Source organism: Argentina silus, assembly GCF_951799395.1.
Source record: "Argentina silus genome assembly, chromosome: 13".
NCBI lineage: Eukaryota > Metazoa > Chordata > Actinopteri > Argentiniformes > Argentinidae > Argentina > Argentina silus.
Window position 1 is genome coordinate 12,431,369 of NC_139667.1, and position 27,982 is coordinate 12,459,350.

A 27,982-nucleotide genomic window follows, 5' to 3' on the forward strand; every position below is an offset into this window, starting at 1 on the left:
TAGAGTGCTCTAGTGATGGATAGAAAACAGTTTTTTCCTCAATAAGAAAATGCATAAATAAACCATTCTATAGTGTACATATACAAGATAAGAGACATTGTGTCGTACACATTCAGAAGAAAAGCAAACAGACATAGCAGCTGCATCAGTAGTCAGCCTACAGTGAGAATGGGCAAGATATATAGACACTCCATATTGCCCTTTTAAACTCTTGTTCCCTTGTGTTCCTATCGAGTTAATTGTTTATTTGTACTTTCAAAGTGACACACTTAAACCCCCCCCTTATCAAGGTCTCTCTCGTCATTCTAATGTAGCATGGCTTACACCAGAGTGGAGGTGAAGGAACAGCATTCCTTCATTACTCCAGAAGACTCTCTGTGCCAGTGTTTGTTAAACAAGTCTTCTGATGTGTTTTCTCTGTGATCTCGTTCCCGAATGTATACCAGAGAACCCCTCCACTGGGACATGACTGTGAAGCCCCCTTTCTTTTTGCACTTCAGCAGGCTTATACCAGCAACACTGGCTATTTCTTGTGTTTGTCCTGCTCTACCCTCATCCCCCTGCAGAAGTTCGAAGAAGAGTTCAAAGTGAGTTAGAAAAGACACAATGTTTAATCCATACCATGTTGTGAACTGTACCTGGAGTGTGTGTGTGTGTGTGTGTGCGTGTGCATTTGTGTGTGTGCGTGCGTGCGTGCGTGCGTGCGTGCGTGTGTGTGTGTTAGTGCGTGTACATTTATGCGTGTGTGTGTGGCGTGATGCTGCTTTGAAATACATCAAATGAAAACACAAAGGGGTTTTTCAAACATACGGAATATAAACATGGACTCTGTTCTCTGTATGGGGTGCTGCTATTCTTTGATCTCTGACCTATGGTGAAATCACTGGGGTGGGAGGGGGGGGGGTGTTCTCTTGTCCCCTCTTTTATCTGGCCCTGGGTTTGTTTGACTCTGACCCTATGACTCTATCACTTTGGATATCTGTGAGAGTGGCAACCAGGGTCTTCAAACACTTTGCTGCTGGAACATACCATCTGAAACAGGGGGAGGGGGAGGGGGGGGTGCTGTTGGAACATACCATCTGAAACAGGGGGAGGGGGAGGGGGGTGTGCTGCTGGAACATACCATCTGAAACAGGGGGAGGGGGAGGGTGTGTTCTGCTGGAACATACCATCTGAAACAGGGGGAGGGGGAGAGGAAGGGGGGTGTGCTGCTGGAACATACCTTATGATACATTATGATATCCCTACGCCGCAGTAGATTTGTGTACCACCTTCCCCTTTGTTATCACGCTGGTAGTTTTGGGAACTATTTCTCTCAGGGCAGGGCAGAAACCACAACAATCTATTACAAAATAAATACTTATATCATTGTTTTTTTGTCATAATGTTCGGATTTGTTGTGTAACCGTTGTATAAAAGCAATAATGCCTTCGAGGCCGTGATTTATCGTCAATAGTGTCACTTGGTAGGGGTTTGCCGGCACTCAGCTGCATGTCGTGTCTAACAACTCCCCTACCTGTGACAATATTGACAATAAGTCACAGCCTCTCGGGCATTATTGCTTAAATAGCACATATTAGAAAATGATGGGTGTTTGTTTACCAAGCTGCTGCCCTCACAGCTACAAAGACATTCAACCACATCTCATCATGAAGGCCAGCGATACAGGTAGTCTGAACTAAAGATACAACAGGGGAGGCCGGTGGAGGTAGAAATCGCAGGACGGGCTCATTCTAATGCATGGAACGGAATAAGGAATGGTATCAAACACTGTGTGTTCGTACACTACCATTCCTCATTCCATTCCATGCATTACAATGAACCTGTCCTGCGATTTCTACCTCCACCAGCCTCCATTTAGATACAGGTAGTTTAAACTAAAGATACAGGTAGTCTAAACAAAGATACAGGTAGTCTAAACAAAGATACAGGTAGTCTAAACAAAGATACAGATAGTTTAAACTAAAGATACAGGTAGTTTAAACTAAAGACACATCTGTAGGAGATTCTCCCTCTTTTGACCTTCTACAGTCCCAGCTGGTCTTTGAACAACAATATCTATTCTTCTGCCGGAGTCTCTCTTCCCTCCTGAAACCGTTCTCAGTGATCCACTCCCGAGTTAATCCATGTGTGTGTCTGTTCCAGACAGACTCAACAAGGGCCACTCAGTGTACTTTTCTGTAGGGGATATTGGATAACAGAGTACAAGTACCGAGTACAGAGTTTAGAGTTTTGTGTGGAGTCTGTCTGCCTCGTGCTTGACATGGGTCAGTGAGCTGGGGCTGAAGGACAAAGTCTCTATCCCCCAGACTGGAAGTGTCCTCTAGTCATAACGACCCAGTCAGAGAGCACAGTCCCCAGACAGGAAAATGTCCCCTCGTCATAATGACCCAGTCAGAGAGGACAGTCCCCAGACAGGACCTATCACTCCTCATTGACTGTCCCTGACATCAAGATGATGATGGCTATATCCCAAATGACAACCTATTCCCTGTACAGAAGCCCTATATGAAGCAGCGCCCTACAGGAACTAGAGTGCCATGTGACCTCTCTTTCTGTCTGCCTCCATAGACAAGACTTTCAACCAAGGGAGGCCGGTGGAGGTAGAAATCGGAGAACGGGCTCATTCCATGCCATGCATTACAATGAGCCTGTCCTTCGATTTCTACCTCCACCAGCCTCCCCTGCTTTCAAACATCATAGGGAGTTTATCTGCAGACACCATTATCCTTGTATACAGTAATGCACTGCTCAGAGTCTGATCAGAGTCATTATATTGGGAGTGCATTCGATAGCAGCATTGACTAAAAGCAAAAACATTTGGGAACTAAATGGGGCAAGGACGTTTATGATAACCACATATTATTCATAGAAACAGGGAATACTGATTTGGGAAGACACAGCATAGTAATGGAGACTAATCCTCTCATATGCACACTGCACATAGATCAATAAGAACATGCAGCTGTGTCGTGACTATCTATGTTCATCATTAGTGTAAACCCTGCCTCAGTAGCCACACCAATCAATGTGATTTAGTAACTTATGAAAAATCTATCTGAGAAGGGAGTGAACTTAAAACGAGTGGGCTAGTCTACTTCTGTAACATAAGAATATATGCCGTATGTATATATATATATATGATCCCAGCGGGAACCTAACCCACAACCTTAGCATTGCTAGCAGCATGCTAGCCACACAAGACCATGCAGGCTTCTATGGGCCCATACATTGTAGCATAGCACACTTGAAGCAGAATATGTATGTGTGTGTGGTGTTCATGAAAGATAGGATTATATTTTAGACATGCGCTGGTGCACTGTTCCTAATGGTCCATAGGCATTTGTTCAGAGAGTAATTACCTCTTTCTGTTCAAAATATTCACTTTCATCTGTCTGAGTGATGTTAGAGAGATGCATTTCACTGAGGGACACTCATGAAAAGATCTTTCTTCTGAGAAGTTGGATGTCGACTGTGTGCCGCATTGAAACTAATGGGCACTGTTATGTTGACTTTGTAACAGAGTTTGTGCCCTGAAATAGGGAGGACTATGGATAAAAAAAGGGTTGTTGTTTCAAAATTGAGAAATCAATATTTATACAAATACCATCAAATAAAGGCGTACAAGCGGTACTTTCACATCATATTTACTGTTTGTTTTCAAGTCCAAACTTTTTGGGCCAGTTTTCAGACAGACATTCAGGCACAGATTAATAAGACTATAGTCCTGGACTAATAACAATAGAAAACCTTTGAAGATGCATTTAAGTCTAGCATTAGGCTTAATCTGTGTCCAGAAATCCAGTCCTTGGAGTATGGAGCACAAAAGAAGAAAAAACCTAAAATAATACCTAGGACCTCTTATAATTTACATGTATTGTTCTGTATGTGCTGTAAGATGACAGCCCATCCAAGGGGAAGTCAATTTCATAACGTGTTCCTCTCAGACACCAGAGTAGCTCAAAGCCTCATGTGTCATAGACACCTCGCTCTTTCGGCCTGTTAAATAAAGTAAAGCCCTCCGGGTCTCCATACTATTTCATGTGTGATTAGATTGAATAGGCAATCATCTCTGCTCAAGGAGAGGAGGAACCCTCAAATGAGGAAGGAAAGGAGGCTGTTTTGACAGCAGACACATAAACATGAGGCAATAGAATCTAAATGAGCCTTAGCAAAGGGAATCGGTAAACAGACCGATTCCACACACACACACACACACACACACACACACACACACACACACACACACACACACACACACACATACATGCACACCCTCCACCTTCCTTCCGCAGCAAATCTAATTAAAGGTGCTCTCCTCCATGGCTGTGTTGTGAACCCGTGCGCTCGGCTCATCTCTCCTTACAACAGCACTAGATCCCTCTTGAGGGCAAGCACAGGAGCTGTCACTCAAGCTGCCTGAAGTCATATTTCCCTCTGCTATTTACCAAGATGCAAGATGCTAGAGAGAAAGTTTTCATGTTGCTCTCTTCACAACCGGAGAGGCTGGTGGAGGCAGAAATCAGAGGACGGGCTCATGGTAATAAAGCTTGGAACACAATAAGGAATGCTATCAATCACACGTGTTCAATATCATTGCTCATTCCATTCCACGCAGTGCAATGAGCACGTCTTCCGATTTCTACCTCCACAAGCCTCCCCTGCTTAACGTCATAGCCTGCTGCCTGTCAATGTGCATTAGCTTGACGTTGTATGTATACCGTATGCTACGAATGCTAATCAGCTATCACCTCTGATGAGTCATTAATTTCCAATGTTAAATTAGCTCGATTAGCAATTAGCAACTTTCTGTTGGTTATGAGTGGGGAACCGTTTAGTTTAGCTGCACGCTAAAGGGTGCTAGTATCCAACTGATCCTGTTACCGCTTCTTAATGAGTTGATTTCTGTGTGAGTAATGAGCTGTTTCGATGTGTTAGCTCTTATAGGTCAGGCAATGAGTGTGATTAATTCTACTGTTATAACTTAACTATATGATCCTAGTGGGTATCAATGCATTTATGTTATTAGGAGGCTTGATCATTACTCAGTTTATGAAAGGTAGCATTGTCTGCCAGCCTGCTTCTGAACTGAGCAATAGATAGGTAGAAATCGGATGATGGGTTCATTGTAAGGTATGGAATATGGAATGAGGAATGAAAATCGGAAGACGGGCTCATTGTAATGCGTGGAACGGAGTGAGGAATGGTATCATGTTTGATGATACCATTCCTCACTCTGTTCCCTGCATTTCAATCCTCCGATTTCTACCTCTACCAGCCTCTACGATACTACATATCGTAACTCATTGGTAACCATTTGACTCTCTGGTGACGGTCATAGAGCTGAACTATCCTATTGTGTTTTTGCATGATGCAGTCCTGTGGTAGAGGTGGTTCGGTGAATCGCTCATCATGTTGGTGCATGAGACCTGACCAAATAATGTCTATAGGCTTTAGCTTAGTAAGCTAACACAGTCTTATTACATGCAGATAACCATGGGTTTACTTTCAGTCAATAACAACTGGAGTATTTCCTCTTCAAATGTCAAGAGGGAATGATCTGGTTGCTTATATTCACTTCTCTGCACCTGCTCTGCAGTACCTCATCCAGGGGAGGCTGGTGGAGGTAGAAATCGGGGGACAAGCTAATTGTAATGCATGGAATGGAATGAGGACTGGTGATGAGAAACCGTCTTCCGATTTCTGCCTCCACCAGCCTCCCCTGACCTGATCAGGTGTGAGACAGCCCTACTTCTCAAAAGCTTACACCAATCAACACCCAAGCAGGTTACTGATTTATGAACACACACATCTGATGTTATGAAGCCATCTGAGTCGAATAGCCTGTGCTTCCCCTAAGAGCACTCCAGGTGGAATGTGATATGAAGAGAGAGAGAGAGAATTTATACACGACTTCATAAAAATGCAGCCCTGCATGATTATTTTTTTGCAAACGTCGAACATTTCCAGAGGCTTCCATAAAAACAAGACAGAATTAATCTCTGGCTTTTCCCAGGTTGAAAATCCCCTCTGCAGGCAGCCTTTCAGGCCAGCACCTCGCACCTGCACACAGGAGATAACAGCATCTCCCTCCCACGTCGTACACTGACTGTTTATACCAATTAGGTACGAATTTATCTCTCCTAACTGCATCAAGTGGTTAATAAGTGGTTGAACTTTCCACCCGCTGCTCTTTCTCAGGCTTTTATTTTCCATCTATGTGAGACTGAATGTTTGTTATCTAAAATCTCAGCAGCGAGAGATAGGACCTGTATCTTAATGAGAATAATGTGACACAAAATGGTAATTACACAAAAATAATTACAGTAAAATAAAGAACAATATGATGTCCATATCAGACAGGTACTAACCATCCAACGCTTGCTCGTGTGTCATACAGGCCATAAAATAAACATGACCGTAGAGAGAAAACCATTAAGATAATGACCCAATGACAGCTCACTCATACATGGAACGGCCTGTCGTAAAAACAAGTCATAGTGGAGGATCACAGTTACGATGCTACGTTGCCTTTCATTATGGGATGTAACACCGATAGTCCTTGGTTGGGTTTGTGTGCAGTCACATTTGTACCACTTTGTTACAGTCCATATAGGACTGAGTACATTGGCGTTCATGAGCTGGAATTGAACAGCGGATTAACTGAAAACGCGCTAGGTCAAGGATAATCTCAATGAGCAGAATGGACAGATAGTAGAAGTCACAGAATTATACATATAAAGGATTTTACTGTCATATGATATCGGTGATAGAAGTTAACATGGAGAAGAGCTTGTCATGGCAGTCCTGTCCTAGAATGTTTGATACACACACACACACACACACACACACATACACACACACACACACACACACACACACACAAAAACACATACACACAAAAACACACACACACAAAAACACACATACACACACACACACACACACACAAAAACACACACACACACACACACACACACACTCAGAGCATATAAGTCATTACAGATGCAAAGCAGACGCTGGTCCAGACACAGGCGTAATGGCAATTTGTGTCGGTAGTATCAGGTGAAATTACCACAGCGCTGGAGCATTCATGACAATGAGCAGGCCAACTGCCTTCAGTTGCGCTGAAAAATTCGGGCCTTGAAAATAGCAATATGATTTCAGACACACCCGCTAGAGCCACCACCAGTGCCCGTGTTTGCGCTAAGACCATTCAAATATAGTCCTAGGACTGTACTCTTCAAACAGTGGCAAGATCAGAGAAGATCAAATCCTGATTCATCATACACAGATGCCTTAGCTCCTGCCTGAGTAGTGCGTGAGTCCATGATATACATCAAGTATTTAATGCAGTAGGCTATTACTTACTGACAATATGACTTTTTATTTATATGGATTGAAAATCGAGTACTACTGGTGTGTGCCTGTGTGCGTGCCTGTGTGCGTGCCTGTGTGTGTGCCTGTGTGTGTGTGCATGCTCTCATGGGTGTGTGCATTTGCTTCTGCGTGTGTGTGTGTGTGTGTGTGTGTGTGCCAGGAGGCTGGTGGAAGGACAAATCAGAGAACGGGGTCATTGTATTGATACCATTCCTTATTCCAATCCATGCATTACAATGAACCCTCCTCCGATTTCTGCTTCCACCAGCCTCCACTAGTGTGTGTGTGTGTGTGTGTGTGTGTGTGTGTGCTTACGTGTGTTTGTGTGTATGTGTGTGTGTGTGCTTACGTGTGTTTGTGTGTGTGTGTGTGTGTGTGTGTGTGTGTGTGTGTGTGCTTACGTGTGTTCGTGTGTGTGTGTGTGTGTGTGCGCACGCTTTCTAGATCTATGAGACATCTATCTCATAGATGCATTCGATCGTGTGCGTGTGTGTGTGTGCTTACGTGTGTGTGTGTGTGTGTGTGTGTGTGTGTGTGTGTGTGTGTGTTTGTGTGTGTGTCTGTCTGTGTGTCTGTGTGCGTTTGCACGTCCCTGCTTGTGTATTTAGAGAGAGAGGGGGGTCAACCGCCTCCAACTCAATCACATAGTCCTTGACCTAAGCGTAACACGGAGACGCATCTCTCAGTATCAGCGGTGGTGCCCGGCAGATAAGAAATGATGAATGCAGATCATTCCCTGTGTGACAATATCATTAGTCTATCGTGAGTTAGCACCAGCGGGAGATGCACTCCCCTGCTCTGCTCCGCTCTGCTGGCGGGGCTGAGAGGGACGGTGAGTGATAGCTGATGTCTCTTATCCTGATCTGTTGTGTCGCTGTGCATAGGAACCGAAAGCTAACTCTGGTAACGCCGCCACCGCGACTGTTGCTGCTGCCATCAGACAGACAGCCACTGAGGGTGTAGCGGGGCAGCGGGTCGACTGTACTTATCTACCCATGAAGGAGGGACTCACCTCCGGTGTGTCCATATATGATTTAGAAGCTGTCCCTGAGGGGTGGTGGGGGTGTGTGTGTGTGTGGGGGGGGGGGGGGGGAGGGGGGGTTGTCTTTAACAAACAACTTCATCATAACGGTCTACCAGTGGAGGCTGGGGTGGAGGTAGGAATCAGAGGAGGACGGGCTCATTGTAATGCATGGTATGGAATGCGGAATGAATGGTATCTGCATGGAATGAAAATGGAATCCTTATCCTGTTCCATGCATTCCAATGAGCCCGTCCTCCGATTTCTGCTTCCACCAGCCTCCACTGGTGTGTGTGTGTGTGTGTGTGTGTGTGTGTGTATGTGCACGCACGCTCTCATAGATGCACGCTTTCTAGATCTATGAGACGTCTATCTCATAGATGCATTTGATCGTGTGTGTGTGTGTGTGTGTGTGTGTGTGTGTGTGTGTGTGTGTGCGCGCACGCGCGTTTGCATGTCCCTGCTTGTGTATTTAGAGAGAGAGGGGGTCAACCGCCTCCAACTCAATCACATAAAGGCAGTGTAGGTTTGTATTAGGTAAAGTTCCAATTGGGTATTACAGTTCCCAAACTTGGGGTCAGAACCCCATGTAGGGTCCCCTGATTTCAAATTGGGGTCCCTTGAGAAAATCAAACTAACCTCTATGATTTGATAAATAAGACATACACAGTTTTATTTCATATGAAGACAAACAATGTCTGGGTATTGCACCTGTAGCCCATATTACAGTTAATAATTAACAATTAAAGCATATTTAAGGCGATTAGAATACACTCATTATTATGTGTTGGCATAGCCCACAATCAAGTTATTGGGGTCACAGGAAATGATCGATGACCATTTGAGGTCACGAAAACAACAACGTTTGGGAACCCCTGTATTAAGAAGATATGAAAAAGTGATTTGGCTCAACTGAACTTTAGTGTTTAATTTAAAGGCAGTGTGTGGTATGGATTACAGTGATGCTGCCAAGTCGTGACAAAGTTCAGCCTCCAGTGGCTTCATTGGCAGGAACTGTATCCCCCCCCCCCCTCAGACTATACCAGGAAAATACCGGATAAATATCAGGAAAATCTCCACATCCTCCTCTTGAAAGTGTATGGGCGGTGTCATGGGCGGGGGGAAAGAGATAAGCACTTTGGATTTCATGACAGTTGATAAATCGTGGGAACAGCTGATCTATGTGATTGTATCACTTGAACTGATGATGACACCTTAGTTTACTGTGACCTATGGAAGGAGGACACACTTTTATATGAGAGACAGCTTTTAACACAACACCTCTCTTCTCTTCAATCTCCCTGGCGGTGTCATGAACTTTGACAGTCCACCACCAGAATCGCCAACTTTGGGCTATTCAAGGTCACGCGTGCTAATAGCCATCATTAATCTGAAAAGCTGCATTTTTTGTTTTGTGCATGAGTGTTATGAAATATGAATCTGAAAGGCCTTTGATGTAGTGAGGCATCAGTGTGTTGATGCAAAAAAAAAAGCATTTGTTTAAAGCATTTGCTTCTTACTTCTGAATGTTGTTTCATGTTTGATCTAAGGTCTGAATGATCAAGTTGTATTCCTTTCAAAAGATAATGAGTAAAAAAAATGTTTTAATCTGTCTTACCTTTGTATCGACTACTTTAGAAAATTACAGATGAATTATTCATTATTGTATGGCAACATCAAATATGATCATAGAGATATTTGTCAGAGCTGCAAGTATCTTATTTATAAAGAAGCCCATAATAAATATGATGCCTCTCTATCATCTCTCTGAGGGTGATACCATTAGAAACCAAGTTCAAAGAAAATATATTTTATTCATCATATTTCTTTCGATGCTTTGAGCAATTTATAAAATAGGAATGCTCTTTCTTTGTATTCCGAGATCTGCACCCCTGTACTGTACTTTCCTAGTCCCCATTACCCTCTATAGGAAATCAGTATGTTTACAATGTGCTCCTCTCCATCATAAATTGCAATCAAATTCAATGTAAATGTCAACTGAATACAAAATACACTTTTTAGATTCATTTTTTGTTTTGTTTGAGTACCTAACCTATCGATAGTTTTGTAATAGGCCTATCTCCTTTTTTGTTTGTTTTCCCAATCAATATAAACAGTGATTAGTGCAACAACATAACACAATCGCAATGAATGATAGTAAACTATTTAGGTGATAGTTTGGAATTTACAACCAGCTGCACTTTTTGGCATCAGTAGCCGTGGGCTGTCAACTCACATCAGTGGTCCCCTGTTATGGATAAGGAGACAGTTAAATGTGTTGCATCTAGTTAATTGAATTGGACATTTTCCAAACTGACCACACTTAAGAAATGATTAAATTGCACAATGCTGTAATTACACTGTGGATAAAATGTTCCCAAGGCTCATAAGAGCAGAATAGTGGACTTCAGCCAACATCATACCCCATTACCCCCCCCCCCCCCTTCTGTTAGGAAGTCACTCTCCTCTCACCTAACCAGTAAAGAAACCAATTCAATTTTACAAAATGGAAATGTAAGTTGCCATGACAGAAAGGAGGCAGTGACAGTACAGTATGCGTAGGAAATGTTACCTTATCATCACGATTATCATCAACAGGAATATAACTATGTATGAGAGAGAGAGAGAGAGAGAGAGAACAAACATCTCAACCAGATCATTCTAACAGTGCCAGAGTGGGAGTGAAGGATGAAGATGATGTTGTTGCATGACATGTCAGATGACTATTCCTATCTATCCTATCTGCAACAGGGGGAGACTGGTGGAGGTAGAAATCACACGTTTGATACCATTCCTCATTCCATTCCATACATTACAATGAGCCCGTCCTCCAATTTCTACCTCCACCAGCCTCCCCTGATCTGCAACTCATGTCATAATAATAATACAGCCATGCGATGTACACTATGTACTGTACTCGTGACTTGTGGAGGTTCTGGAGAGTCGGTTGAATGAGGGAGCGGGTTTCCTTTGTCTAAATGATTGGATAGGGTGATTCATCATGATGGAGAGTTTCATCTCTTTAAAGAGGACAAATTGCTTCCTGTTAAGAACGGAGCCATTTCCTCCCTCGCAGTTGTGTGTCTTCCTCTGCCTTTCACTAACCTCACCTGTCACCTTCCGCCCTCCCCCAACGCTATCATTCCTCTCTCTTCTCCTCTCTCTTCTCCTCTCTTTCCTTCCTCTCATCCACTGACAGAGGACAAATTGAGGAGGACAAGGATGATGAGAGGATCAGCGGGATCTGTGGCAGGGAGAGAGCTATAGATTAGCAAAAACCCTTGTTATGTTCATCTATGAGAATGTCATTATTATTTTTGTCATGGGTTTCCAGCACCTCACAATCAAAATGAGAAATGATTCTGTCAGTCACGGAGCAGGGACAGGTCTCTATCTACTGAGACAGGTGCTGGCATATAAACAATGATTATAATTTATGATATGCTTTATCTTAGCATTTTAATTCATTTGTATGTTTGTGTATGTGGGTTGAAAGCTGGATCAGCTGCACTCCAGACTGTGTTAGCCCATTGAGCTCAAGCCTAGCCTAAATAATCCAATGGGAGTTCTGAATACTGAGTCTAGCGTTTCCATGATATGCAATGTATTTTCAGACTGTTTACAAAAACTCTGATTGAGTAATTAGTTTTCTGAAAACCGTTGTTGAAATCAAGCTTCAATAAAAAATCTTTGTAATGTATTTTTTGCTCTGCTCAGTATTATTGGCTGAATCACATTGGGGCCCTATGTCATTTTCAAATACAGCCTAACACCTCCATAGGTCAAATGTTGTTGCCAAGTGCTGAATATAGTGTATCTCTTAAACTTTTATGTTTGAACTTTTCAGATATATTATTGATGTTCAAATCGATGGACTCTCCAAAGGATTCATAAATTACTAACAGAATAGTACCCTTTAACAACTTTGAAGCACCTCTCTTGACTGGTAAATTGCCTTGCAACAAAGGCCAGAAACATTGACTAAAACCTGAAGCACATGAACGTTTTTAAGTTACTGTTAACTTAGAACTTAGCACAGAACTTTCATTGCCGACTTCATTATCTGTGCCAGTCAAATTCTTGAAAGTATTATGTGTGTGCTTGGTTACCTTTGTAATTTACATTTTTGGGACTATTCCATTGGTTCCATAGCATCAGGCAAACTAAATCTGTAGGTATTTAACATAATGTATTGAACCCTGGCTAGGTCCATTATGTGAGAGAAATGGTTGTGTGTAAAGCTGTAGGAATCAATCAACTCTCTGATTGTGTGTGTGCGTGTGTGTGTGTGTGTGCATGTGTGTGGCTGTGTGTGTGTGTGTGTGTGTGTGTGTGTGTGTGTGTGCATGTGTGCGTGTGTGCATGTGTGTTTATTTGTTTTACCCCTAGATTATACAGTCCTTGTGAACGTCTGTGTCTCTAAAGTCAGCCATCCATCCGCCCCAGAATAAAGCCAAGGATGAAATAATAAGAAAGGAAATCATGTATTTTCCCAGGGGAAATGTGTTGAGTCGTGAAGAGATCTCATTCATACGCCATGCAGGCACATCCTTAAATTGGTTTTGCTGGTGAGCTTCAAGTTAAAGTTTCTAAAAGCATAGATGGCAGACACTTACAAAGAGTTCTGCTACCACATTGCAAAACTGAAATAATGTGTTTAAACCCCCGTTTTTGGGAGACTCATTGTAATGCATGGAATGGAATGCGGAATGGTATCAAACATGTGGAATACGGAATGGTATCAAACATGTGGAATGAGGAAAGGTATCAAACACGTGGAATGATTACAATGAGCCCGTCCTCTGATTTCTACCTCCACCAGCCTCCCTGCATGGGTTTGATCCTTCATACTCTGCACACAGTGTACTCAAACAACTGACCTGGCTTCTCTCCTCTCTTACTCCCTTTTTTCCCTTTCCTTTGAAATTCCAATTCCAATCTCTTTCTTTCATCTTGCCATGAATACCACCGGTGAAAGGTGACCCTCCTGCTCAGTTATAGCCTTTAAAGATGTCCAGAGGAAGTGATACCACCGTTATGGCAGTGCTCTGGGGATGTTAGGACATACATGTGTATTGTCCAGAGCGTTTGATGCATCGTCTGTGGGTTATCTGAACAAGGGTTATTTCCCCTCTCTCTCTCTGTGGCTTCATGGTGTGAACATGTTGTCCTTGTAGCTTCCTATAGTGTGATGGATGCTTTGACCTTGCCGGATGGTAGATACAGTATGTCATAGCTTCAAGGAACCATAAACCTCTCATGAGGGGTTTTGCGCCACATTTTTGCTGAACCCCTGTGGAATAGAAACTAACTACCTTAAAATTGACCTTTTCAGCAAAAAAGTTGAGAGGAGTAATGTATGAGCCTCTTCACTGAGTGAGTCTGATGAACTTCTCGTTATCAGGTTTTTACAATTTATTTGAAATGTATTTCATGTTGTATACAGACATTTAGGTATAGAGACAGAATAAGTTATCCACCTTTTTCTCTGAAGTATGCACTTACTACTAAATTGTGCTCTTCCCCACTTGGATTATAAAAGCATACGATTTGTGTAAAAGCCCTTTTACCTCCAGATAAAGTACCGGGGTAGTGCACAAGTGCACACAGGCTGGAGAACTGGGATGTGGGAGGTTTTATGGTATTTTTCATTGGGTTATTGGGAACTCATAGCTCCCAGTTGGGGAAGTCATAACTCTGACATTAATGCATTGGAGTGCTTTTGAAGTGATATAGAATACCTAATGGATAGAACAGTGTGAACAGAATGGGTTCTATGTCTATGATCCCTGGGATGCCCTTGTGGTGTCAAGGCTCGATTGCCTGAAGAGAACTGAAGCGGTGAAGGGCATACGTTCTACAATTTAACTTCCGGCTGGTCGTTCATAGTTAACTGGGGACAAACTAACCTGTAAACAAAACTTAATAAAAAAAACTCATAAATTGAGAAGAACATGCATACATTTGTTCTTATACCACCCATCCTCATCTGTTGTAATCTCACATCATGTCGTATTATGTTATGTTCTTGTACATTTATGTTGTTGTCTTGGATATAACTGTTCTGTCTCTAGCTGTTCTGTACTCTGTGTCATGTGTTTTATGTTCTATGTGGACCCCAGGAAGAGTAGTGGCCTCATGTGCAGCAGCTAATGGGGATCCAGATAAACAAATAAACTACATTTCCAATTCCAACATGGGCTGCGAGTAGGAAAACCTTGTAGGAGTGCCTTCAGGCTCATGATTGGATGCAGTTTTGGACATTGGTCTCCTGACTGTAGTCTCTCATTAGACTAGTACAACAGTAGCAAAGCCAAGAGCTCCGAGAGGAGGAATGAATGGCGTGGTAGAGTGCTGTGTGTGGGTTTACTGCCCTCTTGGGGCAGCTCAGTAAAAGATTGCATTAGATAAGTGACCTCTGTGAAGATGTTGAAGACTATATATTCGTAATGGTACCCATGACTACCTAAGCTGGAACCTCAGGTGTGTTAAACCTAGAGTTCTTTTCTCTATTATAGAGAATAATGTATATGCAGGGAGGTGTAAGTGACAAGCTGCAAAATAAAATCTCTCTGGAAAGGAGACGCTGGCACAATCATGTTTCAAAAGTTTGAAAGATATAAAACATGTATAGAACCTCATATCTCTTATCAATGTTTTTGTTGTTGTTGTGAAAAACTGTTTCTTCCGTGACAGTATATCCCAGTGTTCAAGGAATATTACAGCATACATTAAGGCATAATGTTTTCATTCATCAACAGTCCAGCGGCACATCATTTTAACATATCAATTGTTTGTAGTTTGCTGTACACCAGGGGAGGCTGGTGGAGGTAGAAATTGGAAGACAGTCTCATTGTAATGCATGGAATGGAATGAGGAATGGTATCAAACACACACTGCAGCCTCCACTGCTGTACACAGCTTGGACCTCAGAGATACAGAACCTACAGTGTCTCCTTCTCTCATCATCTTGTCTGTTTCCTCATTTTGTACTCGCCGAGATGGTGTCAACAATGACAAGCGTATTGCGACTTTAGAAAGACCTGGAATGAGGCGCGAGCAATTCCATATCACAAATGGAACACATGCTGCCTGAGAATGAGGGTCACAGTGTGCTTGAGGTCACATCCTCTTCTTGTGTGTCCAATCCCAAACTGACCCCTAGCCCGCCACCACTATATTACCCCCCTGATTGGCTAGAGCATTTTGGCCATCTTGATGATTCCTAGAGAATTGACACACTTGAAGGGCAGGACAGGAACAGTTCTTTCCATGCTCTTTTGCCCAATACTTAGTAATTCAATCTGATGATCTCCACATGTGCATACAGGGTAGGAGCTTGGGCTTGATTTGGGATTCAGCATTAGAAGTGAGTACAGTTGCAGGCTAATGGATCTTGTGGGCGTCGGGAGTGGTCCACGTGGATCCTGTGGTTGGACAGGACCTGCAGCTGGCGTGTCAGGGCCAACAGGAGTGGGCTGGGTTCAGAGTCAGCATCCAGGACCTCTAACCGCTCCAGGTGCTTCAACCGGTGGAGGCTTAAGAAGTCTTCCTCTGGTACGCCACAGTGTCTGAAAGAGTAGACGAAGAAAAAAGCCATCACTAAAACGGCCTGAATCATATAAATAAGTCAATTTGAAAATCCACAGTGTCCTGCGTAAGTAATGGGAGGGAGACTATACATAAAAAGTGGTGTAATTTCTGAATGGTGAAAACAATACGTACACCAATATCCTCAAATAACCCTTTAACCTTATAGTCATTGTTTGATTTCAAATCCAAACTTTTGGAGAGTAGAGCCAAAAGGAAAAATGCTTCACTGTCCCATGACTTGCACAGGGCACTGTACATAAGCTGCTGAATATCTTATTGGCCCTGGTGAGAGTTTTCCAGGTAGCACTAGCATCATTGTGTCCAGCGCCTACAATGCACTGAAATGACCTTAGTTCTACAAAGCTAAAAACAAACAAAGAAAACCTGACCATAGAGTATTCAGATAACAACATGTAGACTATACTGTAGTGCATCGAACATCTCACCGTGTCTTTAGGGTCCTAAGCTGGGGGAACTGTTTGGGGATCTTGCCAGTGCAGCTGTTGCCCCAGCAGCGGTTACTTGGATCAAAGTGAAGATGCAGGAGACCTGGCGAACGTCTTCCTAGAGTCCTCATGTCATTTGAATCCACCACTATGTTCTTCATGGTCAAACTGGTCAATGACTCAGGGAGTGAGTCTGCATACATACTGACAGGACTGCCTTCTGGAGAAACCGACAAAAGGAAAGACAGCCGTGTAGCCTAATTAGCTGGAGATCCAACTCTGTGGGTCACCCTCCCTTTCAAACCACTGCATCGACTACATAACACTGATTCTTGTTCCAGGCTTTACTTGTTGATAAATCCTCGACTTTCATAGTATACTAAAGCAGTGGAGGCTGGTGGTGGTAGAAATCGGAGGACGGCACATGCGTGTTTGATACCATCCCTCATTCCATTCAATACAATGAGCCATTCCATTCCATGCCTGTCCTCCAATTTCTGCCTTCACCAGCCTCCCCTACAAGGTACTATGTGAGTTATTACAACCAGAGATTGACTAAATTTAAGGCTGTGCGCAAGACGACTTTGTTCCATAGGAGACAAACCCATGTGACCTCACGTACAGCACAGTGCATCGAGGTCTGCTCAGGCTAGTGGTCCAGCAGGTGCTAATCTGATGACAGTTGATACCCATGCAAATCATTCAAGTAGCCTAGTACTCACCTGCAATCTTGAGAACTGACAGTTGAGGAAGTGTCCTCAACCATGTTTTCAGATGACAGATGACTGGCTCAGAAGAAAGGCCATTGTGACTCTTCATGTCTCTGTACTCCACAGTAAGGCTCTGCAGGGAAGACAGGCCACACAGGGCTCCCTGGGATAGAGTGGGGTCCATGTAGTTCACAAGCTCCAGACTGATCAAGCCTAGTCCACCACCCTGTGTGTCTTAGAGATAGATTGTGTTGTTACCGCCCCAGCACCATACAATGACATCTGAGACCAGTGGAGGTTGGTGGAGGTAGGAATCGGAGGACGGGATTAGTTCATTCCATGCATTACAATGAGCTAATCCTCAAATGAGTACCTCTACCAGCCTCTGCAATACAATGACATCTGAGACGCAGCATAACCTGCCATATCAACTAAGTATGATGTACACACACTGTAATAAGACACAATTGTGTGGTTTCACTAGTATTTCTGTACAGGTCCTGCACTACAGAAACAAGAGGAGAGTGCATATTGAGCGAGGGTAATGGACTGGGGAACTGTTTTATTTGTTCCTTATAATGTAGTTTATTTTATGTATTTCTCGTGAAGTAGTTTGTTTTACAAGTGAAATTTCATTTAGACCTTAGAGGGACAAAAATAGTTGTGTGTGTGGGGGGGGGGGGGGTGTGAGGGACTATCAGTAATAGAGAGTTGATTTGGTCATCTCAGTAATACAATCACGAAAAGACATGATTTGGTTGTAATTGCCTGTGCCGCCTTACTTGGGCTGAAATAGTCATCCGGTAGAGTGCCATTGTAATATATCCCCAGTTTCAATGACAGATGCTTCAGGTTCGGTAAGCAGTTTAGCATGGCATGGAACGTCTGCTTAGGGATAGGGACCGCTTTGTCCCCACCGTGGTAGGAGAGCGAAGTCAGGTGAGACAGCTTTGAGACAGCTCGAATTAGATCCAATCTTTGAGTATAATAGTCTAGATGAAAGTGGCAAACGCTGAAATGAGTCAATTTGCGCAGATGCTCAAGAACGTCACCAGAGACTCCTGGGAGACGAGGACCTCCTGTGATAAGAAGCCTCTTTAAGTTCTTAAATTGCTTTATCATTTCAAGAGCTTTTAATTTGGAGCAATCGTCTATGACTATAGTGGAAAGCATAGGGAGCGAGATGGCAAGCTGTTCCCACTCCTTCGTACTTGCTCTGTGTACCACAACAGAGTCGGTCCTTCTGCGGCGAAGGGTCGTCCAGAATTGTGAGCTGTACGCGCAGAGCTTTCGAAGCACCACTGTGTTGTCCTTCCAAAGAGTCCAATGATCAACCAGTTTTTTGAAACATTTGCAGCACGAACGAATACTCATCTTGTCTGCTATTGACAGAAATCCAAACACGTGGACCCATACCTCGGGGGGAAGCTGTGGTCCTTCTAACATGAGTGCCATTTCTAAGCACTTTAACTTGAGTAACTTTAATCTTTCTCTTTCTCGGCAATCGCACACAAAAAAAAGCGGCACAATACGCACATACAACTATCAAACTATGTTCTCTAATTGTATATGATTTAGCTCTTGAACACAGATGACTGTTTTTGTTGGAATATCTAGTAGGAGGAGCACATACTCCTGCTGTTTCTGACAGGAGGACGTTGTTTACGGAAATGACGCGTTTGGTAATCGACGATTCGACGGCCAATCACATTCCTCTGGAGGGAAATTCAAAACGACAGCCAGATCAGTTTGCTACAGCACTGTGTGAGTAACATTTGCTTCGAGATGAGTTTCTATCATGTTTTGTTTTTGTTAATGTTGTTTTAGTTAGCTAGATAAGTAGGTTTATGATAAGGGCACAATGTAAATGCATGAGTTCTGTGAATCGTGATTGATGGCTAACGCTAGCTATCCGACGTGTCCGCAGAAAGGACACAAGTGTTGTTAGCTTGCTAACTCGTTTTAAGCTGCTAGTTTTCATTGTCGTCGTATATATTGCTAGTGACAATGACCCTTAGCATATAAAAAAAACAGGCCATCTACGACATTTGCAGATTGGTTTCTAGGTTTGCTACACTAGCTAACTAACAAGCTAACCGACCAGTCGTCTAATGGAGCATGCTAGTCCAATGTTATTGGCAACCACCTGGATAGCTAGGTGTCCATAGGACTGCATAGAGGAGAATGCTATCCGGCTAGATAGATATCAGCCCTAATGTCTTCTCTCTCGTTTATAGGTATCATCAGATGATGGATCGCATGAGGACAAGTCATCAGTGGCTTTAGGCTAGCTAACACCTTCTGAACAATGTTTACACCGTCAAAACAAAGCACTGTTCATACCAACAGAGCGGCTTACTTTGACCGTGCACCTTTACACAATGTCGCATATGACACCGTCACTCCTGTCAAGGATTTCATTCGGCCGGTCCGGGCAGATCACGATCGGTTCATTCACAACCCATCCGCGGACAGAGTCTTCATCACCGGTATCCATTCAACCCCACAACATGCCCCGACCACCCCCTGTCAGATGAGCTCGACCATGGCAGAGGACGCGTCTCTGGTGTGCGGGGACCCGGTTCTTTTCCCCACCTTCAATGCGAAGAGAACGGGCAAGTTGATGAACAGGCCTCCCTTCGAATCTCCAGCCAAGATTTTCGCCAGGATGAAAGCTAAAGTGCGGAGCAGACATCAGGTTTGTGAGAATGCTGGGACTACCAAAACAGAGAACGAAGTATTTTCCGGAGTCGGAGAGGAAAAGGGAGGCGTTTTTAAATCGCCGCTAAAAAGACAGCAGCATTGGGCTATTGATGACATGAAGGAGAAGAAGCGGCTTCGGTTGGCTCACCATGATGACACTGATGTTGAGGCGCTCACCTTCTCACCAATACATTCCCCACGGAAGTTCAATACAAAAGATCTCCCTCGACCATCACCCCTGAAAGAACAGCTGGGTGCTTTCCTGACAAGCAGTAGAGCTACACCTGTGAAAGCCAAAGGGCCAGCATCCCAGGATGCCTTCTCAGTCACAGAGCCTCCAAGGAAAGTGTCCTCACGCCCGCACTCTCAGGTTGGCTCAAAAGAAAACCAGCAACTAAAAACACCCCTCAAAAAGGACTTTGATCATATTTTCAAGACAAGCAACAGAACCACACCAGTGGAAAATCAGGCAGCCAGCTTGAAGTCTGCTGATGGCTGTGGGAAAAATCAATTTGTGGAACAAGCGTTTTTAAAATGGGGGATCACTCCAATTTTCAGTAAGTTATGCTCCCTACAATTAAGTTCTCTATCAAGATTGATCACTTGTCAGACAGACATTGATAATGTGTGCATTCATGCTGTTTGTTTTCACAGACTCCAGTGTTATTCTGGAGAGACTGCCGTCCCTGGCATCACCAGCCAAGATATTGCATGACATGAAAGAGAGGGAGCGAAGGAGGGGGCAACAAGAACCGTTTCAAGTGAGCAGCACCACACATGATCCCAGGAGCGGAGGTGAGCACTGACAATTGTCACAACAACAAATGTAGCCCAGAGACACTTGAATGTGTGGTATATCATTTGTATCTTTTAATTACCGAAACATGATCACCGTAAGCATCTCAAATTTGAATTCAAATAAATGTTGCAGGAACAAAGTCCTAAATAAAGAGGAGATTTTGGGTTAAGAGATTATAGAGCCCTATGTTTTATTATAAAGTATTACCTCTCTTCCTCTGTTCTTGTGTTCTTATAGTGCGATATCCTCCACGAAAAAAGTCAACTTCTACTCCTGTTGACAGTGGCCATGAAGATGATGCCAGTGTTGGTGTGTCCAGTAAGACCGGACAATATATATCCTGACTTTATTGTTAATATCTTGGAGACTTGGATTTGGCCGATGACTCATCACTTTGCATTTGCTTGCTATCAATTTGTAACAAACTCCTAATTGACTCCAGCTAGCAGATGGACTAAGTATCAACTGTACATACTAATATTCTAGAACAGTGGAAATTATGTGGTCTTTATATAGTTTTTTTATATTGTGACAATGATAATGAGTCCAAATATGATGGTATGTTTTTTTTCTTCTCCCAGCTTTAGTGTCCAGTAGTTTCAATGGCGTTGCGGTGCCTGCCGTGCAATTAGAAAGCAGTGTTCCTTCGAGTCCGGAGGCCGCCCACAGCCAGTGTGAGTTCCTTCTTGATGAGGCTCCTCCTCCCAAGCCCCTCCCAGACCTGGTGGACGATGTCCTCCTCCACGTCTCTCCACGCGTCTCCATCCCCAAGAAGAGGGAGGCTGTGTTCCAGACCAAGCACAAAGTAGAGTCTAAGGGGGCTATTGTAAGTACATGGATTAAACCAGAGCCGAATGCAGCAACACTCAAGTTCAGGTTTCATTCAAAACATCGTTGCACAATAGTATGAAATTAGATGCTCTTTACATGATGTGGACCACTCTGAAACAAACACATACAATTGCATGTACATTAAAAAACACTCATCTCTTAGTATTACATGCATCATACTCTCTCTTCCCCCCTTACTCTTTCTCTCTCACTTTCCCTCTCACTTTCACTCACTCACTCACTCTTTCTTTCTCTCTCTGTATTGTATAGGATTTTAACGACTGGTTCCTCTCTGGTGGAAAGAGAAGTTGTTTATGATGACATGTTTCACAGCATTGTTGTCTGCGTTGTTTGACAGGCAGCTGGGATTCACCTGAGAGGGTGGATACTGAGGAGCAACAGCATGGGCCTGTATGTTGATGGTTACCGTGTGTAAGTAGACCTCACTGTCTCTCACCATCGCACAGGCATGAGTTCCCCAAAAGCTTTGTAGCACTGTTACACCAATCCCATGCTTTTAAATCCTTGTGTTGCCAAGGAATGCAGGGTGCAGATTTGGGACTGACCTCTACTCTTTCACAAGATATTTGTAAAAAATTAAGCTTTTAAGCTATTAAGCTACTCTTGGAGGACAAAATGGTGGACAATAGTGTTGTTAAAAACCTTTCTCTACTCCTCCGCCCCTCCAGCGACAATGGTGTGCCGTGGCACAGCAGTGTCATCACAGAGAGAGTGTCCAGTAACGTCCTGAAGACCGTGTCAGGTGGTACCTACGTCCTGGTGGGGAAGATGGCCCAGGACTGGAAGACGGGTCGGTCGCAATCTGCTTATTTAAAAGAAATGTTGCTACACATTACATATTTGTTATTTGTTCTTCCTGTAAAGCACACTGTATTGCGTCTGTGTGAAATGTGCTTTATAGATAAAGTTTCAACTGATTTGATTTGGTATTCATTTATTACATTTATGATTTATGTGATGGTATCCTGTGTCGTGTGTGTTGCATCTGTTTTTTGTTGTTTTTTAGGTCACCGCTGCCGACCTATTATTAATGGCCCACTTGGGGATAAATCAAATCAAACTTGATTTATAGAGCACAATTCATACATGGATGCAATACAATGCACTTTACAGGAATATGAATAAAAACAATCAAAAGACAATGAGACAAAACATAAGAGGATAACTCTTATAAAACTATTATAAAAGTATAACAGTCATGGGAGTTTAAAACAGTAAAATCAGAGAACAAGTGAGGACTGTAGAGACTAATGCATGGTAAATAAAACCTCAAATGTAGTAAATAAAAAGGAATCAAGTTTATTTAATTGCACAGCCACAATAGAGCTTTTGTAATGCTGTTACAAATGTCCGTTTGTGTCTCCTAGCATTCCCACGATGGTTGTTGAAGAAGTTTTTCTTTGGCTTCCCCAAACATTGGAAGGACTATTACCAGAAGTATTTGTCTGAGCCAAAAGGGTAAGTTGTGCCTCTGATTTTCAAAATATTTGTTTACATTTCAAAATAAAGCCAAGAATCGAGAAGCAAAGCTGTCATACAAATCATTAAAACCCAGACATAAAATATGTACACAAAAGCGGCTATGCAGAGGCCCAAGATCCAACAGTCCTTCTGTAACATCTCCACACAGGTTGTTATGAGGTCTTCTCTGAACCAGAAACATTCCCCAAAGTATTGAACATAATAATCGTGTCATCGTGTAATAATTTGATCAGTCTGTTTGAAGATTTGATGATACTTTATGCAACCTTGGAGTCATGTCTGTTCACATCCATTACTGATCTCTGTTTTGTTTTGATTGTTTGCTTGTTTGTTTATGATAACTGCAGCGTGGAGGCAGACAGCATCAGGCAGGAGACGGTAAGTAAGGACAAGGCACCAGCTGAGAAGCGTCATAACCGCTATATGAAGCAGCAGTCCTCTCAACCCCAGAAGACAAGGACCCAGAGGACACGTGAGTACCACGGCACCATCAGAGGCCTCGCTGTATTTAACCTGCTGCTGGGGTCTGCTGATGTCAAGGTTAAGTCTGGGGTACAGAACTCAGGCCGCGCAGTTTCGCATCGTTTACCCCGTTGTGATTGACAGGGAGAGTGCATGCGTAAAAGGATACCATCAAATAAAAAGGATCTTGCTATATACACACCTGGTTTCTCAGGTTGAGATCAGTCCCTCCCTGGAGCTGTGCACCCTGGGCCCTAAAAAAATAAAGGTGTATAAAGATAGCTATTTATAGTTCCTTTTCCGTCTGTGTTGTCATCCAGCTCTGGCCATTAGCACCGCTAACACAACTCTGAACAGCGGTGCTGCCAAGGTGTCCCGGAGCGGCCGGGTCCTCAAGGCTCCACTGGAGTACTGGCGAGGAGGGAGGGTCATCCTGGACGGAGACATGAACGTCACCATCCATGAGAGCTACGACATCTCCGTCTGTAACTCCGTAAGCCTCTGCTCCGTTGTCTCACTCAGGACAGACAAATGCATGACAACATGGGGGTTGTCTTCATGCAGGGCGGAGAATTGATACTTTGTGTGGGTTTTGATGTCTCCCGCATTGTTTGGTCTATTGTCCGTGGTGCTAATCACAGAGAAGACACGTGTCATGCTTTTAACATGGCTAAATAAAGAATGTGGTTCTGAATGACACTGATCATCATCCTCCTCCTTTCCCAGCATGTCTCTACACCTGTCGCCAGAGCTCCATCAAAGAGAACCAAGACACCAGCCAAGGCTCTCCTGTCCCCCACGGGGGAAGGTATGTTTACAGCAGCAGAGGTTGAAATCGGAGGACGGGTTCATTGTAACAAATGGAATAATTTGTGTGTGTGTTCCCTCCCTCGCAGAGCTGACACAGAGGGACTCCAGCTCTACGGAGGATGTAGAGTTCGTCCCCCTGAGGAAGGTGAGGTCGCACCGACGCCGGCCCCAGAGGATCCAGCCTGAGGGGGACGTCTCTCACAGGAGCAGCCCCAGACCAGACCTGGTGCCTCGGAAAAGCAGCCTGACCAACCCCGAGCTGAGATCCAGGCCCAGGAAGACCAGCAGCCCACCACACCCGAGCACTCAGCCTGCCACGGCTGTGTACGCAGCCCCTGCACCCCCACAGTCCCCGACCCTGCCCCGCCGCTCTCTTCGTCAAGCCAACCAACAGAGCAGCCAGGAGGAATCCACCGACACCGACACACCCTCGACCGTGTTGCCAAGTAAACAGCGGACGGTTCTGGTCTTGGATGGGCCTTACAGTCAAGCTACAGGCAGAAGTAGGCAAGCTCCAGCCAGGAAGACTCCTAAGCACCCGGAGTCCCAGAGTGATACGGACAGGGAGGAGGGAGACCCAGAGAGACGTTCACACAGCAGGAAGCCTCGGCCAGCGTCCGCCGCCACAGGGAGGGGTCAGAAGGCCCAGGGCGGGGGTCGTCATGACACCGGAGGGGAGTCTGCCCAGTCTGATGATGACTTCACTGTCAGTAGAAAGCCCAGGGTCAAGGCTCTCCGGTCAGCAGGGTCCGCCTTGCCGCAGGGTAGGAGGACGCCACGAAGGATTCTAGAACATTCCGAGGCGGAATCGAGTCAGCTGTTGACTTCTCCGGAGGACTGTAGCAAGGTGGAAGTACGGAAGAGGGTCAACACTCCGAAACCAAGGGGTGGTAAAAAAAACAGTGCTCCCCCAGAGTCCAGTCAGCTGTTCACCTCTCCAGAGGACTGTAGCGCAATGGAAGTACGGAAGAGGGTCAACGTTCCGAATCCAAGAGGTGGTAAAACCAGTAAAGACTTAACCAGTCCTCCCCCTGAGACGGAGTCCAGTCAGCTGTTCACCTCTCCGGAGGACTGTAGCGCGATGGAAGTACGGAAGAGGGTCAACGTTCCCAATCCAAGAGGTGGTAAAACCACGACCATGCCCCCTCCTGAGGTGCCTCAGCCCCATAAGAAAACCACCAAAGGAAAGAATGGTAAAGCTGTAAGCAGAGTGGGTCTGCAGGAGGAGGAGGTGGAGGACGCTGCCCAGTGGACAGTGGCAGAGCTAGCCAGACTGCACCAGTAGGTTTCCACTGATGTTTGTATTGGCTTAGAATATCCTGATTGCAGTGTTATTTGTACAGGAGTTTTAAGAGTGAAATATAGAGTTTCTCAACATCCAGCGTGTCTGCACCTGTGTTTTTGTGTGTTTTCAGGGCTGTGACCTCGCTTCCCAAGAACATGAGTAGCTTCTGGTTGAATGTTGCCATGGAGGTGGGTACACGTTCAGCTGAGGAGTGTCAGGAGCAGCACACTGCCCAGACGGGTCCAAAGGTCACCATGAGTGCGCAGGTCACCACGAAGGCCAAGAAGAAGAAGAACAAGAAAGAAGCTCCCCAGAAGGAGCAGCCAGGTAAAACTGTCTACTTCAACAAAGAGAAAAACACAACAAACACCTGGTTTGGTGAGGTGATTGGTGAGAATTTATAACAAATGTCATATTTTTTTGTTGAATCGTAGTTATGGAGGCACCCAAGATAACTGCCAAAGTGGGCACTCTGAAGAGGAAACAGCAGGTACGCAACTTCCTGGACCACATGCCAAAAGACAACCACGACGACATCTTCAGCAGTTCACCCATGCAGAACAAACGGGTCAAGGTGGGTCTACAGTGCACACTGGCACATCAGTTTTGGTTTTGTCAGTTATCAAAAAATAGATGTGCACATCCTTCACTTATTTACCAGTGCTGGGCCAAATAAAGAGTGATCAAATAATGAAGAAAAGCCGACCTGGCGAAGGCTACCTTTTGGTTGAAACGTTGTTTGGTGGAATGAAGCACTTGCGAGAAGCAGATTCTGTGTGCTGGCTTTTTTTCATTATTCGTTTTATTTTCAGTTCTTATATTTGCTTGTCCTAGTATTTACGAAATGTTATTTTTTTTGTTTACACTGTTCATTGTTATAAATGTGGTGGATGATGAACTGAATGTGTGCTCTTGCTCTCTCTCTCCCCCCCCCCCCCCCAACATAGTTACCTACAGTGTCTCCCACTAGAAAAGATCAGGTGTTTACTCAGTCGGGGGAGTACGACCCCCAGACCCCCACTACCGCAGGCTTCCCAGCCGTGAAGACCCCCAAGTGCCTCCACATCACCCCTGGCATGATGGGCCCCATCGACGGGTGAGGACAGAGCTGGGACCCACTGAGATGTTTGGTCCTGCCAGAGCGATTTAGCTTTGTTTATCAATGACCCTGTTCAGAGACAACCCCAAGCCCCTACTACTACCATACTTGAGTAGATTTGTAAAGAATCGATGGATCAGACGGAATCATGGTGGTCAAAAAGATTCAATTCAATTGGAGGGCATGGTGGAGCTACTACCATTCTGATTATACCTATCCAATCCTTTCAGATCTACATAAGTTGTTCAGGGTAAAAGGAGCTAGTGTTTGTTTCAGGGCCATTATGTCATGGGCAATAGAGTACTTAGTATCTGAGCTAATAGGGAGAGACTACTAAGTCACTGAGCCAATGGGAAGAGAGTACTGAGGCAATGGGGAGACAATACTGAGCCAATAAATCTGAACTTTTTCTTCTCTCCTGTTTTAGAAACGACAATGACCACTACCTCTTCCAGCTTCAGAAAAGATCGAAGAAAGGCCAAATCAAGGTTCCTCAACAAGCCCCGTCTGCCAAGGTTTGTGTTTGTGAATGAATATTGCAGAGAAACTCACAGACTTGCCAACAGAAGTTCCATCAGGAATCTACCGAAAGCGCTCATGTTGCTGTATAGAATGTATTTAATTATTTATTGATTTTATTTGTAATTGTCTCAGAACGACATACCAACTCCATCAGTGAAACGGGCGATGAGAAGATGCAGTGGGGATGGTATGTATCCTTTTACAGTCTGCTTTATTCATGATATGTCAAACTGGATTGCAGTGTACTTGAATTAAACCAGTTCCTAGACACACACTACAAAAGTAGAAAACAAGAATGATTTATGATCCTAATATAAGCGTACATAATCTGTAATTTGGAAGGAATCTTTTTAAACGTAATCTCATGTACTCCTCTTTCAGAGGAGAATGATTCGTTTGTTGTGTGGGAGATGTTCCCTGACAAGGAGTCCGCTTCAGATGACAGTGGGGAGGAAGAGGACTACTACTTCCAGGATGACCACTGAGCCAGACACCAGAGCGTTTTCTCACTTGTTAGGAACACAACTCCACGCGTCCTCTCCTCGCTCCTCCACTCACATCCTACTGAAAACGCATTGGAGGAGAAGATCTAGTTTCCTCTCCTTACGTATTCTCCTTCAATGCTTTTTGAGGACGAAGTGAGTGGAGGATGGAGGACAATTGAGAACACACAGTCATGTGTGAATTATTACTGTTGAAAAGTGTTATTATTGTTATGTTCTATGTTGCATTTTTTATTACTTATTGTTTTTTATCATGCCACTGATGGCAAGGTGTTTCTGCAATAAATTTATATTATAAATCACCAAGATGTGTTG

At 44.1% G+C, this 27,982-nt stretch overlaps 1 protein-coding gene across 1 annotated transcript; it reads left to right on the plus strand.

Moving 5' to 3' along the window:
- Positions 1–19,695: 19,695 nt before the first annotated feature.
- On the plus strand, positions 19,696–27,919 carry mis18bp1 (MIS18 binding protein 1; the record flags this gene model as incomplete). Its single annotated transcript, XM_083683541.1, has 17 exons — positions 19,696–20,410; positions 20,508–20,648; positions 20,890–20,970; positions 21,234–21,478; positions 21,842–21,915; positions 22,173–22,294; positions 22,872–22,962; positions 23,334–23,458; positions 23,769–23,941; positions 24,175–24,256; positions 24,345–25,539; positions 25,674–25,870; positions 25,978–26,117; positions 26,491–26,639; positions 27,070–27,157; positions 27,297–27,351; positions 27,546–27,919. 17 exons carry the CDS (start codon positions 19,696–19,698, stop codon positions 27,647–27,649), a joined length of 3,777 nt encoding a protein of 1,258 aa, XP_083539667.1. The 3' UTR covers positions 27,650–27,919.
- Between the last annotated feature and the right edge of the window lie 63 nt (positions 27,920–27,982).